The sequence below is a fragment of the Mustela lutreola genome, chromosome 1, assembly GCF_030435805.1.
Source record: "Mustela lutreola isolate mMusLut2 chromosome 1, mMusLut2.pri, whole genome shotgun sequence".
NCBI lineage: Eukaryota > Metazoa > Chordata > Mammalia > Carnivora > Mustelidae > Mustela > Mustela lutreola.
The window spans coordinates 64,164,495-64,183,442 of record NC_081290.1 but is presented as its reverse complement, the minus strand read 5'-3'; the positions used below and the strand labels follow the sequence as shown (position 1 = coordinate 64,183,442).

Sequence of the window (18,948 nt, the reverse complement as noted above, 5' to 3'; positions counted from 1 at the left end):
CCAGGGCTTAGCCCGCAGCTGCCCTCGATGGCTTCTTGGTCAGATAGCCCGCCCTTTTATGGCTCTCTCCCCTTCCCTACTCCCCAGCTTGGACTCCTCTCCCCAGTAATCCATTTGCCTGCAAATCCTGATCTCAGGGTCTGTCCCCTGGGGAACCCAAACTCAGACAAGCCGATCATCTGACTTGATCTTTGAGGGTGATGCGGGGGCAACTATTGTTTTTATAACAGAGGAAAATAAAGCGTGCTCCTGGGGGGAGGGCGGGGGGAAAGGCATGTGCTCTGAGAGCAGGAGTGCGCCTGTAGTCCCTGTGGAGCTCACACGTGGAAAGACAAGTGCTCAACCAAAATCTTCCCAAGTCAAAGCCGCTCAGCTCTTAGCCCCCCCAGGAGGAACACTTACAGCGCAGACACTGCCGAGCCCTGGGCACAAAAGAAAGATTGAGTCACACAACTTATTTTCTCCTGTCAGTAGAGCCATTCGGACTGTCCCGTACGTCACAGGATCTTTCTTTGGTCCTTCCTCCGTAGAGAGAGGTGCCTCTGTGGAAGCTGGCCTCGGAGCTGCTGGGAGAGGTCCGGGCTGCTGGTGCAGGGGTGAGGCACTGCTTCAAGCTACAGAGTTGGAAGGCGCGTTCAGAGCAGTTTACTGCCACAACAAAAGGATAGAGCCCAAGGGCTGTTGCAGATACACAAAGCACACCTTCTCTCACCTGACCTCACCTCGAACTCTCCTCAAGGCCTACTATGCGCTGGGCCTGGGGCAGAGAACACACATGGGGTCTTGAAGGAGGAGACCCCTGCTCCCCAGCTCACCCCTGGAGGAAGGTGTGGGACTCAAGCTCATGCCGGGATGGCTGGGTTTATTTCCCGTGTGCCACACCTCTGAGCCTGCCAGCTCAGAGAGGTCATAAAACATCTCTGCTAATTTCAGGATTCCTGGCACCGGGCCCAGAGCTTGGCAGGTGGGATGGACTCAGATGTCTTAGGAACGAATTGAGTGTGTGGTCTGGAGGGCGGAGAGGCTGGGAGCTGAGAGTGGCCTGAGCAGAGAAGGTGCTGGGGCCGGTGGTTTAGGAACACTGGGCTTCATGTCCGGTAAAGAATGTGTCTCCTATCTGCCACCCACGCCCGATGCAGACCCATGTCTGTGTGATCCTTTTCTTCAGTAGGAGCCCTTGAGCCTGGTCACCTGTCCTTAATCTCACCTATCCTATGTCAGCATAAGAATTCACGAGGAAGTAATCCCAGGGCAGGTGATCTCAATCAGGGTAAAAGGCTGGGAGGAGAAGGGAGGGGAGGGGAGGGGGAGGGTCTCCAAGTTTCTAAAGCAGCAAGACCCATTCCCCATCTGTCAGTGCCAGAGCCCTTGGGCTGAGGCTTTGCTACTGAAGAGAGAAGGAGTGCTCCCCCTGTCCCCAGATGTGGTGCCTTCTGGACTCCATGCATCCCAGTGATGGTGAGGGATCATTGTACAGTCACGTACAGATGACAGGAGAGGTCTCGAAGACACATACAGGTCAGCACCCTGATGGTGATGTGCACATGGCTGTCCCGTTAGTGGAAGATGGACAAGCTGTGGCTAGGTGACTCTGTATCTTGTCTACACAGTGTGGGCGGCTGCCCCCTAATGCCAAACTGGGTCTGAAAATTCTGAAAACTGCCAGATTGGTTGGTAAACAGACACTGTCCAAGGGTCCCCTAACTGCTAAGACCCCACCACCAATCAAGCAGGAGCCCAGGGACCCTGCAACATGGTCATGGCCAGCCGGTGTCCGCAAGAGTTCCTATTGTTAATTTTTAATATCACCCATTCATGGATATATAGCGAGATACTTGGAAGGAAGGAGAGGCACAAAGATGCCGACAGTCACAGCCTCGGGACCCAGAAAGGATTTGATGGGGATCCGGAAAGAGTGAAGGGGAGTGCTCATGTGTTAGATTTCCTACAAATAGTTGTATTTAAGTATTTCACAGTGGAATGGTATTCATGAATTTTTTCTTTAGAGAGAAAAGTACTCCATAAGTTATTGCCTGAGGATACAACCCTCTCCTTGCTACGTCCTGCTCTCCCCCTACATTCCCAAACCTCCCCCTCTCTGCAAACACAAGGCCTCCTGCCCAGTGTGCCTGTGACCCCTTTTCTGCCTAAGGGGTTTGTGATTGGCTTCTTGAGCCCAGATGAAAATGCCTCTTCCTCTACCAGGCCCTTCTAGAAGCCCTCATTCCATAGATAAGGAATCACCTCCCTCCTGAGCCCATGCCCTCTGTCCATGGAGGGCAGGCCACTCCGGGACACCGCTCGCCAGCAGCCTAGTAAACCACGGTCTGTCTTCCTGACTAGTGCTCAAGGCTGGGGCTTTTGTCTCTTCCTCTCCGAGGCGCCCAGCCCAGGGCCTGGATTTGGGATCATCAACACCTTTCCACCCGCTCACCCGGCACCCAGCGCAGAGGCCGGGTGTGCTCCACACGTGGGAAAGCACGCTGCGTGAAGAAATGAGGGAATGCAGGTGTGAACATGTGAGTGGCCAGGAATCCCCCATGGCCTTGGTTTTGCTGGCCAGTGAGGACCTAGAGGGGCATGGGGAGTGGGGAGGGGCTGCCTGGGGCGGGGGCTCACCCGTGTCCATCACTTGCAGGCCACAGTGGGACAGCATCAGCACCGTGTTCAGGTTCTCAAACTCCTTCTCCAGGATGACCCCGTAGGTCTTCAGGCCCGCCAGCTCCACCTCCAGCCTCTGCTGCTGGCTCTGAAAGGGGCACCTAGGGGTTCAGCCCTCGGCAGGAGCAAGACACGCCAGGGCATGAATGCGTGAGCATGTGGACGCGTGAGCACGAGAAGCAGCAAGCAGACAACAAAGTGAATAAAGAAGTACATAAACATGCTTGTAAGTGAATGGGAAAGCACGTCAGAGAAAGAGGAAGTAGATACATATATAAGTAAATTAAAAGTCCATACATAAGCAAGGAAATAAATAAGGAAATAAAGTACAAAACAAGTACATGAATAAATAGGTTAAGTAAATAAGTAAACTCCTAAGTCAACAGTTAAACAGGGAAGGTCTTGCAGCCGCTCTCTGCAAAGGCATACACTCAAATCTCCAATGTCCTGGATCTCCCCACCCTAGCCAGCCACAAACACAGCCCCCACCCATTAAAATCCTTCTACTGCCCTCCCTCCAGACCCATTCTGCCTCACAGTAGCTCATTCTACCTGCTGGGGAAGCACAGTTCCCAGGGATCAATGCTCAGCCTGGCTCCACAGCCAGAAAACGGGCGCCCAGAAGCACAATGGGGCTGGACTTCTGAGTTGGCTGTTTCCAGGCTCCCCCAGACACATGGCCCCACGGCAGAAATCAGGCCTGGGCCAGGAAAGATGAGGGGCAGTCTCAGGGTGAGGCGTGCACAGGAAGTGGGCTCCCACCCATGGAGAAAGGGCATCTGTATGCCAGGGCCTCGCCAGCATGGGGCACAGTGGTTTTTCCCTGAAGATGTGGATTGGGATCTAGGTGACCCGCCTGGCTCACAAGGTCATGGACACAAGGGGGCAGGCCTCCCCCCTCACCATGTCACACCCCCTCTCTGCTGCCTTGGTTGCTGGGTTACACTGTGGTGGCTTTGGATAGCTAGGTGTTTTCATTCCTGTTGTTACTATTATTTTTTTATAATACATTTTATTTACTTATTTGAGAGAGAGAGAGAGCAAGAGAGCACAAGCAGGGGGGAAGTGTAGAGGTAGAGGGAGAAGCAGACTCCCTGCTGAGCAGGGAGCCAGATGCAGGACTCGATCCCAGGACCCTGGGACCGTGACCTGAGTGGAAGGCAGATGCTTAACTGACTGAGCCACCCAGGCGCCCTGTTACTATTATTATTTTTAACATTCACTGTTCTTTGGGATTCTTTAACGAGCTGCAGGAAAGGCGATGAGCAACACTCAATGGAAATAGGAATTGGAGCGGAACTTTGGGAAGCATGAAAGTCAGGGCTGATGACCCAGCTGGAGGGAGCATGAGGAACAGCCCCCAGAGGGCAATCACTGGGCACCAGGTACCCGTCTGGGAATTCCACATGCAGTCAGGCATTTCATGGCCCCTGACTACCCTGGAGGCAGGTCCACTGTGATAGCATCCGCCCCCCCGCGGCCCCCACCCCACCCCGCCTGGCAGACGCATGAAAGACCAAGCACACAGCTCCTGAGGTCCAGAGCCCAGCTCGATCCCCAAGCACCTGCACATGGCCCTTGCAGGTGTCTGCCCACCAGGGGAGCCACTGAGGGTGAGCAGAGCTGGACGGAATGTCCGGCACGGCGTCATTTATAGAATACCTGGGTGTGACCCACGAGCTCAGTGACTGGGAAACAGGGAGTCAGTTATGGTTCATCCGTCTGATGAGACATTATATGGCCACGAGAGGCAATTCATCAAAGAACATAGAAGGAAACGTGCAAATACTTACCATGGAAAAAAATGGAAGCCATGGGAGTCAAAACTATGGTTTTGCATTTCGGTCTTTTCCGTCAGTCTGTCTGTCTGTCTCTTTCTACCTCCTTCCCCTCCTCCCTCCATACTTACTTACTTACAGAGAGAGACACTTACTTACACACAGGGATCCATGATAACATACAGATGACATAGATTCCTTTTTCTACACGAATCGACAGATTCAGATGTGCATAGAAAGCAGCCCAGAGACCGCCACACTGAGATGCTAACGAGGCTTCTCTAACGATTGGGTTTAAATCGTCTTCACATGCTCTTCCAAATTTCAGAATTTTCTTCCATGAATATGTTAATTTTATAATCAGAATAACATAACACATTTAAAAACTGTGACTTTCTGCACGGTTTCACCTCGTTTTCTTCTCGTTGCTTTCATTAAAATAGATGCCACCCGGCGATGCCTACATTTATGCATACTTGCCCAAGGAAAAGCACCTGCCAGCCGCCCCCGAGACACCCTTCTCGGGGCATGTGGTCCGGACCACGGATCCCATAACAGGACACTCATCATGTCCTCAGCTGTAGTCGGGAGGGGCTCGGGACAGACCGGGGGGGGGGGGCACCTTGAGGGAAATGGGGACGGACGATGGCCCCAGTGGGAAGAAATGGGCCAAACGCCACTTGGCAACACAGTGAACACAGATCACCATGTGGAATAAGCATGCAGGAAGGCTTGTGGCACGATCTCTGGGCACCAACACCAGACAGAACACCACATTTTGTAAGGATACCTAACACCGAGACTCGCGGCTTCACGGGGCAGAGGGGAGAGACACCGGGGTTTGTGACACGGGGTTTTAAGCAGACTATGGGGTCTCCATCCCCTGCCTTGTTGACACCTCAGGGCCCTGGGCTGAGCACAGGGCCAGAATGTGGGTGCTCCCTTCCCCCAGGGGGCCTCACCTGGAACTCAGCCAGCTGTCTCTGCAGGGCGTCCTCCTCTACTCGGGCTCTTTCCAGAGTCCGCCTCAGCTCTCTGAGCTCAAATTCTTTGACTGGGAGGAAAGGTACAAGAAGGCCATCTTTTTCTGTTCTTTACCATCGAAAACCTCCCCTTCTCTTTGAACTGAACTCCCCCTCCCACTGTGGGCAACAGCTGATGCCCCACTATGGGCAGTTCATCCCCCAAATCCTTTCTAACAGTGTTCTCTCTTTCTCTGATAACAGGAAGGACATTTCTGTCCATTGGGGGAAAATGCGCAGACCCAGAAAGGAATAAAGACAAACATAATTCCCTCCTCTTGCCCGCTAGAGATAAACACCACTAATAATCACATGGATTTACATGTGTGTAATTTCACATAGTTGAGACTGTGGGGAAGTTGTGTAGAACACAGGTTGGGGAATCCTGTGACCTGGGTTTACATTCAGCTCAGCCATCAACCAGCTGTGCAACCACAGGCAAGTTACTTAACTTCTCTGTGCTGTGCTTTCCTCATTTTAACTTTTTTTTTTTTGGAATCTCTATACCCAACGTGGGGCTCGAACTCATGACCGTGAGATCAAGAGGCACATGCTCTTCCAACTGAGCCAGCCAGGTGCCTCCCGCTTCCCTTTTTTTCAAAAAAGAAAGGGATACTATTACGAACCACACAGTACTTGTACAAGAATTAAAAGAGGTAATTTGTCTACAGTTCTTAGACCTGTGTTTGGCTCCACGGATGTTCCTGGCGATTTCCCATCTGATTAGGATTTTTACTTATTGTTTATTCTCCTAGATGGTATTTTGTTTTCTGTTCCACTTAATATCATAATTTCTTCTTGCAGGTTATTCTGACTAGGATCGTAAAACCGAAGATCACAAAGTTACCAGGAAAGTGCTGAACTAGACTGCTTACTTTTCAGAAGTTTAAAGATAAACTCTTGCAAGAAACACAAGTCAAATGAGGCAAAAGGCTTCCCTGGAATCAGGCCTCCCAGCAGAAGTGGATCAGGGCACACGGCTTCCTCCTCCAAGTCCCCTTTGTGCAAATTCTGACCTTCTTTTTGCTCTGGCAGTTCCATGTGCTTTAAGTACTCTGTGGAATCTTTTTCGAATTTCCCTAAAAAGCAGAGAAATCCCAGGGTGAAGGTCAGCCCCACGAACAAAAATGAGCAGCATCTCTGGGTCTGGCCCTGTGTCCAGACGCGAGCAAGCCAGACCCTGCTCCGTCCCCACCCCCGTCCCTGTCCCCAGGGAAACAGCAGATAAGCAGAATGCTCCAGGCCTGGGGCCATATAGGTGGCAATAGGGGGGCCTCCTGCAGGAGGGGTCTTTGGCTAAGCTCTAACGCAGGTGCCTCACGATTTGTCCATTTGAAATGCTGAATTCAGTGATTTGTAGTATATTCAGAGCTGTGCAATCATCATCGCGGTCAAGTTTAGCGCCTGTTCATCTCCCCAGAAGGAAACCTGGTGCCTTTAGCCACCCGTCACCCCCACCCCCACATGCTCCCGCCTCCCCCAGCCCCAGACAACCACTAATCTGCTTCCTGTCTCTGTAGATCTCCCTATTCTGGACCTTTCATACCCCTGGGACCAGACACTAGGTGGTCCTCTGTGACTGGTTTTGTTCGGTTAACCGTGTTTCCAAGGTTCACCCACACTGTGCCGTGCACCAGTCCATCATTCCTTTGCAGGACTGAACACTGCTCCAGGGCACAGACCCACGGTTTGTGTATCCACTCATCCGGTGATGGACGTTTGGGTCTCTCCCACTTTGGGGCTCTCATGAATAACGCTGTTATCCATGTTCCCGAGGTCGTGTGAACATATGTTTTCAGTTGGCTGGGGGTCCACACCCAGACGTGGCTCTCCTGGGTCATTTGGTGACTTGAGAGTTAACCTGCTGAGGAACCACGAGGCTGTTTCCCCCTAGCAGTGAATCGGGACTACGATTTCCCCATATCCTCACCCATCTTGCCTTTCTGAGGGTCTCGGGAAGGATGAACAGGTGTGAGACTGATGCGTGGATTGGGGACAAGGCAGCCAGCGGAGGGAGGGGCGGGGTGGGCACGCAGACGTCACAGGGCAGGGGCCGTGGGAGGCAGGGCGCTGAGGACACACTCGGCCAAGCTCCCCATAGTGCCACGGGCACCCAGCGTGTGTTGGCGTGGATGGGAGGCTGCCCCAAGACCCTCCAGCCCTTACATCAGCCCCATGAGGTCCTCGGTAACTGTTTCCATTCTGCATTTGTGGAAACAAAGGCCATAGGTGGAGGTTTGCTCAGGGCATGGAAGGGAGTAAGGGGCGGAGCAGGGATTCGCACTCAGGTCCTTTGTGGCTATGGCGCTGCCCCCCAAAGGTGTCATTGGGGCGGAGAAGCCTGATGGATGCTCCACGCAAACAAGACATCAAATGTCAAAAGCTGTGCCCAGCTACGAGGACAGAAGGCGCCTCAGTGTTTGCCTGGGGCGGCAGATGGCTGCTAATGGGCATGGAGCTTCTTTTTGGGGCGATGAAAACTTGCTAACCTTAATTGTAGTGATGGCTGACTGTATCTGAATATTCTAAGAACCACTTTGAGTGGGTGAACTTGAAGGTATGTGAACTCTGTCTCCACAAGGCCATCTAAAGACAGAGCTCTGAGGCTATGCCCCTGGGAGCAGAAGCAGAGGTTGGGGACAGGACAGCTCAGGTTCTTTCGGGGCGGGGGCATGAGGCCAGGTGATCTCAGGGCTCACCAACCCTTGGGGGGCTCCAGCTTAACAAAGCTGGGTGAAGCCTGGCTCCCCTCTTCCCGTAGGACCCAAGCCTCAGAGACTCAGAGACGGCGCTGCCCAAAGCCCTGCTCCCCAACAAAATCACAGTCATACAAGCAGAAACGGAAAAGGTCTCAAGAGCCTGGCCATTAAGGTAAAATTTGTGGGCGCTTTGGAAGGAAGATGGAGTGAGGTTTGCCCACGTCTGGTTCCTTTTAAATAACTGCAGAGGTCGTCGGAGAGTCACACGGATCGATCACAGCCACACGCAGCAACAACCTCACGGTCCCCCAGCACAGGATTTTATAGATGGTGAAATGAGCCTTAACCCTCTCCAGCGGGTAATTCACACAGCCTAACTCCAGGCGTCCGCTCGCTCGGGTTATGCTCAGCAGGAGGAAGTGAGACGCATTTTTATCTTCATTGCCATTACTCACCTTCAATGAGACATGAGTGAAAGCGGCTTATTTCCTTTCACAGCCCAGCCTTCCAGTGGGCCTGCGGGCCATTGGTGCACACCCTTGTCCAGGGCTCACTATCTGCTCAGGGCCAGAGAAAAGTCCCGACTCACCCCGCTTCCCACCCAGAGCGCGGACCAATGCGTGTGCGTGTGTATGTCGTGGGGTGGTGGGAACAATAACGGGATGGTCTGCACACAGCCTCGGCTCTGCATGGAGCCTCAGGAGGCCCAGGGAAGCCCCCTCCCAAGTCTGTGATCGGGAAGACATCGTGGTGGGGGGCATCATCTCGGCCTCGTCAGGCCCGCACGGGTCACTGATGTTGGTCCTCAGAAGAGTGCTAAGCGGTGGGCAATTTCAGCTTTCCTTTACAGAGGATGCAGTGGACGCACAGAGAGGTTCAGTAACTGGTCCACAGCCACACAGCAAGCACGGTGCCAAGTAGGGGCTTAGGTCTGATCTAGTTCTAACCCCATGAAGGAATGGTGAAAAAAAAAAAAAAAAAGAAACAAAGGTCACCCGTTGCTACAGCACTTGACAGAGCTGTTCTCGTTCTTGGGGGATCTTGGCCAGCCCCAGGGCACACCTGCGATGCTAAGTGGTATAATCCATGCAGGGGCCCTCTGTGCTGTGGGACTCATTTCACTTGAAAGCAAGACACCTTAATGGAACACTGTTGTATGAACCCGTACTCTTCGGTTTCTTTGGGATGGAGCTCTGTCATTCTGTCTGTGTCCCCAGTACATGGCTCAGAGCCTGGGAAGGAGGAAGCCTCAAGGGTTGTATGTTGGACACATCGACTCATGCATTCATCCACTAAACAAAAATGCACGCAGAGCCCACCGTGAGTGCGAGGCGAGGTTCTAGACCTGGGAGGTACCGTGTGGATGAAAGGGAAACATCCCCAAGCACAAGGGGCTTATATCCAGGAGGGAGACAGCAAACAACCTTGAGGACAAGAGGCTGCTAGAAGATGAAAGGATGGAGGGAGAGAAGGCAGGGGAGGACAGGAGGGGTGGGAGGTATACAGCCCTGCACACAGCCAGCAGGGGTAGTCTTCTAGGAGGTGACCCTGAGCAAGATCACGGTCAAGGAGCAAAGGGAGGGAAAGAGCCTTCAGGGACTTGGCCACAGAGGCTGCAGGCAGGGAGAATGTGAAATCCAGGCCCTGAGGTTGGTGAAAAGGCCAATCACACAGCAAAGGAAACCATCAATAAAGCAAAGACAACCTAGGGAATGGGAGAAGATATTTGCTAACGACCTCTCCAGTAAGGGGTTAATATCCCAAATAGGTTAAGACCTTATGCAGCTCAACACCAGAAAAACCAACAACCTGATTAAGAAAATGGGCAGAGGACCCGAACAGAAATTTCTCCAAAGACGACCTACAGATAGCTAGCAGACACATGAACAGACACGGAGCACCAGGGAAATGCAAATCCAGACTATAAGGAGCACCACCCCTCCCAACCTGTCAGAATGGCTAAAACCAACCACACAAGAAACAACAGGTGTTGGTGAGGGTGCAGAGGAAAAGGGGCCCTGATGCACGGAGGGTAGGAATGCAAACTGGTGCAGCCACGCTGGGAAACAGTATGGAGGGTCCTCAAAAAATTAAAAATAGAATGACCATATGACCCAGTAATTCCACTGCTGGGTATTTATCCCAAGGAAAATGAAAACACTCCTTCAAAAGGATGTACGCATTCCTCTGTTTGTCACAGAATTATTTCCAAGAGCCGAGACATGGAAGCAGTCGAGAGTCTGCCCATGGGAGAAGGCATATGGAAGGTGTGGTGTTCACATACTTGCGGCATTTATGACAACATGGATGGACCTGGAGACTATTATGCTAAGCAAAATAAGTCAGCCATAGAAAGACAAATCCCATACGACTTCACTCATATGTGGAATCTAAAAAAAAAAAAAAGAGCCCAAATGAACAAACAAGCAAAAAGCAGAATGAGACCTATAAATACAGAGAGCACACTGACGGTTGTCAAGGGGACGGGGCTGCAGGAAACAGGCGAAGGGGAGGGGGAGGCATCGGCTTCCAGGTATGGGATGAGAAAGACCTTTGGAATAACAGGCACAGCCCAGAGAACAGAGTCAATGACGCTGTAACAGTGTTGCATAGTGACAGGTGGTAGTCACGCCTCCGCCTGGGTGGGGTGGTGGGGGCGGAGCACAACTTTGACACTTGTTGAATCACTATGTTGCATGCCTGAAATTACTGTCACATCGTGTGTCAACTACACCCCCAAAAATGAATAAAACAAATGAAGAGGCGACTCCGTAGGCTGTTCTCTGGAAGACCCACGCCCTCCCAAATGCACACTCGATATAGCGGATATAGCGTTGGAGTAGATCTGTTCTTAAAATGCAAGTGAAAAGCAGGCGGGTGGGCGGCTTACCTGCGAGGTTCTGCAGGTGCTGTTTTCCCAGCAGGTGTTCCTTCTTGTTATGCAGGGAGCTGAAGAACTGCCTGCAGGTCCTACAGTACAGGTCATTGCTTTCATCCCCCTGTGGACAGAGATGTTTCAGAGGTGGGCAGAAGCACCGCATTCCATTCCTGCTGCCTCTGAACATAAACTTGGCTCAGAGGGGATTATGCACTTCATGCTGGCTGAGCTGAGTCGTCCTGCTTGTCCCGCTCACTCCTTCCCCGCTGGGAAACCGCTTGCCGGTTTGAGGCCTCTCCAGCACAGCTGAGAATTTCAAACCATCTCAAGACCTCTGTCACCGAGTTCTAGGAAGTGCGAGGAACAAGGAACAAGCAACAGGGCCAGGAGGGACACAGCAGGGAGTTCTGATGACCAGTGGTGTTGTTTGAAAAAGCGAGGACCAGCTCTGAGTTCTGCCTACTTGCAGAGTTTACTTTGAAATCTTAAACCAAAATGAGCTCTATGACTGAATAACAAAGATGTGTCCTTTTATCAAAATATCTGTGCATGAACCCATAGGTGCTTGCATGTATCCATGGGTATTTCTGGAAGACGCACTAGAAAGGATCTGGGTACAGTGGATGCCTTGGGGCACAGAGGCGGGCTGGGACCTGTGAGCAGGACCCAACCCTTCCCGGAAGCCCAAGTTTTCATATGAGATGCTTTCTGACAAAGACTTCGTATGTTCTCCCAACCCTGGGCCAGCCAGGAGCTACGAGGCTCAGGACATCCTGCTGCTCACCGATTCCTAGGACTTCTGCCCCTTGTCAGAGATGAGCTCATTCAGCCCGGACATGTGTCCCCGGTCTGGAAGAGGTTGTGCGATTTCTTGCACACCATCTGTGAGACTTCACACTACCTCTCGACCGTGCTAGGAGAGGGCAGTGAGGGAGGTGGGCCCTGGGAGCTGCAGAGAGGGAGGGTTGGGGAAGGGCTGCTGAAAAGCCCCAAGCCAGGAGGGAACTTGACAGATGGGAGAGGGGTCTGCGGTGCAGCAAGTCTGAGAAAGGGTTCCCCTACCCCCAGCCCCACCAGCCTGGGGCTGGTGCTGAGACATCAGTCAATGTCCAAACTCAGCTCACATACATCCCAATACAATGATCTGTGCTCTTACCTTTGCTTACAGAAATACATCCTTTTCGTACACTTAATCATGACAATGCAGGATGACCCTGGGAACGATTAGGGAAGGGACCACACCCTCATTCAGATAATCCCCACCACCAATTCCCTTGCAACCTGAAGCCAAGCTTCGGAAGGCCTGTCAAGCCAAAACAAACTGCTTGGTGCTCAAGAAAAAAAAATGTTGAAAAAAAAAATAGCCAGGAACCACTATCCTGCAAATCTCTGGTGCTGTGATGGAATACTATGCAGCCATCAAAAGAAGTGAAATCTTGCCATTTGCAACGATGTGGATGGAACTAGAGGGTATCATGCTTAGCGAAATAAGTCAACCGGAGAAAGACAACTATCATATGATCTCCCTGATATGAGGAAGTGGAGATGCAACATGGGGGGGTTAAGGGGATAGAGAAGAATGAATGAAACAAGATGGGATTGGGAGGGAGACAAACCATAAGTGACTCTTAACTCATAAAACAAACTGAGGGTTGCTGGGGGGAGGGGATTTGGGAGAGGGGGGTGGAGTTATGGACATTGGGGAGGGTATGTGCTATGGTGAGTGCTGTGAAGTGTGTAAACCTGGCGATTCACAGACCTGTACCCCTGGGGATAAAAATACATTATATGTTTATAAAATAATAATAATAATAATAATAAAGAGCACACTTAAAAAATATATAAAATAATTTATAAAAAAGAAATCTTAACCTAAAGCCACAAATATTTTCTCCTATTTCTTCTTCTCACAGTTTAAAAACTTCAAATTTTGCATTTGGATCTGCGATCTGTGTGGATTTCATTTTTCTCAGCTGGTGTAAGTTTTGATTCAAAGTTAAACTTTTTGCAAATACACATCCAATTGTCCCAGCACTATTTGCTAAAAGTATTTTTTTCCATTAAATGGCCATTTACACATTTGTCAAAAATCAGTTCATATATTAATAGATGTCTATTGTTGAGCTCTATTCTGTTTCATTGATCTGTGTGCCTTTCCTTACTTGATTGCTTCTAACTGTGTAATCTTGAAATTAAATAGTTGTTTCTGTTAAAAAAAAAAAATCTCTGGTGCTGTGTACTAGTCATATGGCCCTCAATAGAAGTGTGAGGTCTTCATCTACTAGAATCAATTCACATTTTCGACTTTCAATTCAACCAGGGTCACTGGGTACATGTTGTGGACCAGGCACAGAGCCGCTGGCTCGGATCCGTTCACAGTCGTGCTCTGAGCTGCTTGTTGTGAGGACAGCGGGGGCTTGTCTGAGGTCATGGGGTGGGTGCGGAAGAAAGGGTGCAGCTCTGGACTAGCACCTGGCAGCCCTCCAGGACAGCTGGGCATGTGGAAGGCAGAGGAGACTGGAAGGGGAGATGGACGCCATGGTCATGGCCCGCGTGACATGTAGTTGGTGGGGCCTGGTGCAGCCTCCCGGTAGGGGGGCCTGGGTTGGTGAAGGAGCAGCTGGCTGCACAGGGCAGAGGATGGGTGAGGGGCTTCCACCTGGCCTGGGCCCCAAGGGGCCAACCTTTCAGGCAGATGACAGATTCAAGAAGTCTTTGGCACTCTAAGCCCTCAGATCGTTTTATCGTCATGATAAAAGGTGTACTTAAAACAACTTATGTTATAACTTAAGTTATGATGAATGCATGCTTAAAGTAATAAAAGAAAAAAAAAAGTGTAAAGTAAAAGTACCCCCAACTCATTTTCACTCCCCCTCGGGGAGAGTTTCCTGTGTCACCTTCCAGAAAATTTCATTGTCAACATATCTAGCTGCCCCTTAAAATTCATTTTCGGTTATTCCTCATTTGTTAGTGAAATAGATACTTCTTTGTCAGTTAAAGCTTGAAGGGAACACCTACCAATTGCATTGCAGCTTATATGGTCCGGTGACTCTAGGCACAGCCGCCCTGTCCTTGTCCTCATGTGCTCACTGTCTGTTCCAGGCAGCCTGAACGGCCCTCTCTGCCGTGGACCCCCGACATGGCCTCCCTACCCTGGTTCTCTGCCCATCCTGTCTCCTCTGCCTAGAGCAACCTCAGCTTCACTTCCATCTGTTCCTCTCCTATCCAGCATGCCTTCTGGAATTTTCCATGTATTCTTATGACTCCTCATTAGGGGGAGTCAGCATCGTCTGCCCAGTGAGTAACACAGCCAGACAGACTCAGGGGCTCCAGCACCGGCCTGTCTCCACTACAGCCAATTCCTGGAATGATCTATCTTGTGCTTGCCAGCCTCCCCAGGCCAGCAGACAAGGGACCGGCACACTTTACTGCCTCCACAGAGCTGGGCTCAGAGCCTACGTGCGCCAGGAACACAGAAGTAAAAGGCTTTGCGAGAGACGGACACAGGAGCCACACTCCAGCAACACAGAAAATCCAGCACCCAGACAGATCAGTCTCCTGCAGCTGCTGTCATCTGTCACCACGCCTGGTGATGTTGAGGGATAGAACCCTTCCCGCCACAGTCCTGGAGACCAGAAATCCACAAGCAGCCTGGAGTGGGGGTGGGGAGGATGGGGCGGAATGAAGGAGCAAGCTTCCTCTGGAGGCTCTGGGGGAGAACTTGTTCCTGGCCCCTTCTGGCCCCTTCCAGCATCTTCCAGTGGCTGATGGCATCCCTAGGCCCGTGGCCACATCTCTTGTGCCTCATCTGCTGTGGTCATGTGAACTTTTCTTCTGTCTCCCTCTTATAGGGCCCCCTATGGCTATCTGATGCCCTCATTTCATCACATCCCCAAAGAGCCACCACGTTGCCTGTAAGGTAATATTCGTGGGTCCCAGGGTTTGGGACCTAGATCTCTGGAGGATGAACATTTTTCAGTCTCCCATGCCCAGTGAGATGAAGTTTCAAAACCACGACCCACCCTCCACCCCTGAAAACAAATACTTACATTAAGTGGTGAGAATGGAAGGTCCTCCCTCTCCAATCTGTTTCCTGGTGTGCCTGGTCCTGATGGAAGACAGGTGGCATCAGTTAGAAAGCATCTGGGGAGGGGGGCGGTGATCACCTTGAGGGTTGGGAGCGCTTTCCTGAGGCTGAGAAATGACTCTAGGCTTCTTCTGGAGAACCAGTGTTTGGCTTCAGCCGCTCAGTTCCCACTGAGTTCTGAGTGCCCCTAAAACCCACCACACTGACCCGTACGAACGATGAGCCAGAAACCAGGAAAAAATGAAGAGTTCCTTCTTCTGATTAGCATGGCAGATTCTAGGTGATGTTGAAAAAATTCTTTGTTGTAATTAATAGATTTTTATAGGCTAAGCTTTAAACGATTGCCATGTTTTGCCTCCGGCAGTAACACAACTTGTTTTTTTAAAAACAATGCTCTGTTGGAAGTAAGTAGCATGAAGTGTTCTCTGCTAAATCTGACAAGCGGCATCTTTAGGGAAGAAAACACCAGCAGGAAATGACAGCTGCCCTCAGTGGACCGTTGGCCAAAGGTCCCAGGGTACAGTTTTCTTAGCTGGGATATTCACGATGAGGACCGGAGGTCTCACTGAGCTCAGCAGGTTGTCTGCTAATAGTTACGGGCTAGATCAGTGGTTTGCAGATTGATGGTTTTTTATCTGCAGGGGCTTGATTAAAAACAAATGTGAGGTAGAAACCCAGTATATTCAATGCACCAGAGTGGAGAGGCCCATGGACTAATTTGAGTTTCTGCTTGTTTTTGTAAATAAAGTTTTATCGGCACACCACACATCCCATTTATGGCTGCTTTCCTGCTTCAATCACAGAGTTGAGCAGCGGTGACAGGGACCACATGGCCCACAAAATGTAAAATATTTACGGTCTAACCATTAGATGGGTTTGCTAATCCCCGCTCTGGATGAAGCTGGGGTGGGGAGGCTTTGCTGCTGAGCAAAAAGTGGGGGATACCCAGTGTGAATGCTCACTGAACTCTTGCCATGTGCTGGATACCAAGCACCATGCTCCCTATGATTTAGTCCTCTGCTCTGCACCAAGCCCTGCCCAGAGGGACCCACTATGGTCCAGTTTTCATACGAGGACACTGAGGCACAGAGAGCTAAGTCAGAACCAGCACAAGGCAGAGCTGGGATTTGAACCAGGCACTTGGTCTGGAGAGCCCGCACCCTAACCATTAAGGAGAGAGCTCAGGTGGGAGCAGGAAGCAGCAGTGCCGGGGACAGATGGGCTCTGGAGGAGGGGCGGGGAGGGTGGGGGGAGCCCTGGGGATGCTGCCCAGCCCCCAGCACAGAGAGTGCAGGGAAAAACACTGCCCAGGGACGGTCAATGAAAAGCCCACTTTCCTGGATCTGAGCTCCCGGATCCCTGCTGGTGAGGCTCTGCCCTGTGGGCACACACCGCCAGGAGGAGACTGGTGCCACCAGGGGCTTGTGATGACTGCCAGGGAGCGGGAAGAGACAAAGAATGGGAGGTGCCCTCCGTGGTGAAGGCGTGGTGAGTAGACGTTCAATAAATGGAGCTCTCCTCTCTTCCTTCAGCTGGGACCCCCAGAGCTGGATCCCAAGGCAAGGATTTTGGCGTGAGTGTTTTTTTTTTTTTTTTTTTTTTTTGTGGATGGTGATGCCAGGAAGCATTGGTGGGGGAGGCTGGCGGTGAATGGAGGACGGGAAGAAAGACAGAGCAGGGTGTCTTTCTGGCCAGGGACCACCACAGTCCCTCTATAGGACAAAGGATTCATACCCAAAAGATACAAGGGTGCAGCTTTTAAATAGGAGGTGACTGGTGTGAACACTGGGTGAGGCTAAGGCTAACTCCCAGGCTTTCCAAACACACCTCCTGCTGTCAAACATCCCTCTCAGGGTCAGGGAGCACTAGCTCCAGCCCCGCCCCCCCCCGCCCCCGCCTGCCCAGGCCCCACTCACCCAACAGTGCCTGTGCCTCTTGGGCCGCTTGCCTCCGCAGGAAGGCTCTGCACGCCTGGGAGCTCTGGTAGGCCTGCAGCTCACGTATGTAGCGTTGCTTGTCTTCATCTGCCTCATAAACATACCTCTGAAGAAGGAGCGTGGTGGTGATTCTCAGATTCTCCTCATCTGGGAGTGTGGCAGGGGGCAGGGGGGGGTTCCTCCTCCAATTTGCTTTGAGTTCTCTAGAAAGTTCTCAAGAAACTACTACCCAGCTTCTGCTTGCACATCCCTGGGATGGGGCCCTCACTACCTATCAGTCAGTTCATTCCTTGTCTGAGGAACGTTTGTTTGGCCCTACAGAAGGTTTTCTTCCAGTCAACTGGAATCTGCCCCTCCCCCATTCCCAGGCTTTCGCCGTTCTGCCATGTGTGATCTGGTGACTGCAGAGAAGGGTGGCACTATCAGGTCCCTCTTGATGGGCATGCCATTTCTATTCAATCATCACTCATCCCCCCCCCCCCCCCCCCCGCCAAAATCAGTGCTTTACCCTGTGCAGCGTGCTGGGCTGGGTACCGGTGATAAAGAGACAAATCAGAGCCAGACCCAAGCTACCCCCTTTGGCTACTGTTTTCCCTTCATGAGAAACACCCATCTCACCTTTCCTGCTCTGGCCAAATCACACTTATCCTACAAGATCCATCATAGAACATTTATTTACGTTCTCAAGAATCTTTTTCTGATGCCCCCAGGCTGGGCTGGGCGCTACCACACCAGGAACCTCCTGGAACTCGGCAGTCTCAGGTACAGACCTGTGTCCTGGGCAACCCTCACCCTAGATTGGATGCCACCGCCTCAGGGGTCCTGACCCTCTTGACTGTGAGCCCCTGAAGGCAGGGACTTTGACTGATCTCCAGCCACACCAGGCTGGTGCAACCCAGGGACACAGGGGGACAGTGTGAGCAATGTGAGGGGCTAAAGTTTCCCCTAAGAACACTTGTCTGGTAATGAATACTCACAGTGGTTATTTACTTTAGGCACTTGGTAATTTAAATAAATAATCATGTTATTAAGTTAAAATTATTTTGAAGCATTGATATGCTAGTTGGTCCTTCTAAAGTGTGGAGTAGACAGTCCTCCAGATGGCCTCTTTCCTCAGGCTTCTAGACCTTCTTTCCACCTGTCAGGTGGCACACAGCCCCAGTCCCGTTCTTGTAGGGACCTGAGTCCCACCAAGGGGACAGCTGACAATGGTGTAAGGCAGAGTTTCTTAAAACTAGGCTTTGGAGGATTTCCAAGCTTGGCAGCTGGTACAGGGAGAGGGTGAAGGATTTCTGAGATCATGAAAATAGTTCAGAGACCCCCTAAAACCTTGGATCAGAGACTCTGACTCTGGCTGTCCCACCAGACATGCGCTAGTCTTTGCCATTACTCTGCTAATTTGCATAACAAATCAGCCGTTCAGACTGGAATGTTAGGGGTTTAAGTCATTGTAACAGGTGGGGACCTACCCTAACCATCTTCACCCAAGTGTAAAGGCAATAGTTTTGTTTTGATTGGTTTGATGTGTTAGAATGTGTGTGGTGGGGACAATTCCTCCCCACTCCTGATGTTTCCATTGGCTCAACCCTCTTGACCTCTCCTGCACCCCTGGAAGGAGTGGCTTCTCTGAGGCATAAGCCAGAACCAGAATCAGAGATGCTCAGTAGAGTCCCGCCTTCTCTTCCCTCCTCTGCGACCCATTCTCTAGCTCTTGGCCACAGTCAGGGGTCTGCCCTATCCAGGATGGCTAGGGGTCGTCCAGTGTCTGGCCACTGGATCTATTTTCCAAGTGGTTTTAAAGCTGAGTTGTAAGACGAGGGTTGATATGGCCACCCCCACCCCTAATAAGGACTTCTCTGTGATAGTTAACTTCAACTACAGGTTTT

The 18,948-nt window shown here is 51.3% G+C and overlaps 1 protein-coding gene across 1 annotated transcript in view; it reads right to left on the bottom strand.

Annotated features, from left to right (window-relative positions):
* Positions 1-475: 475 nt before the first annotated feature.
* The window catches only part of LOC131814640 (uncharacterized), a 29,547-nt gene continuing 11,074 nt past the window's right edge, over positions 476-18,948 (bottom strand). The window contains exons 6-12 of the mRNA XM_059146185.1: positions 17,042-17,168; positions 15,088-15,146; positions 11,051-11,159; positions 6,337-6,540; positions 5,402-5,493; positions 2,620-2,749; positions 476-614 (exon numbers count right to left, since the gene is read on the bottom strand). Coding sequence (XP_059002168.1) covers positions 610-614; positions 2,620-2,749; positions 5,402-5,493; positions 6,337-6,540; positions 11,051-11,159; positions 15,088-15,146; positions 17,042-17,168 — 726 coding nt within the window. The 3' untranslated portion in view covers positions 476-609. The remainder of the gene's footprint in view (positions 615-2,619; positions 2,750-5,401; positions 5,494-6,336; positions 6,541-11,050; positions 11,160-15,087; positions 15,147-17,041; positions 17,169-18,948) is intronic.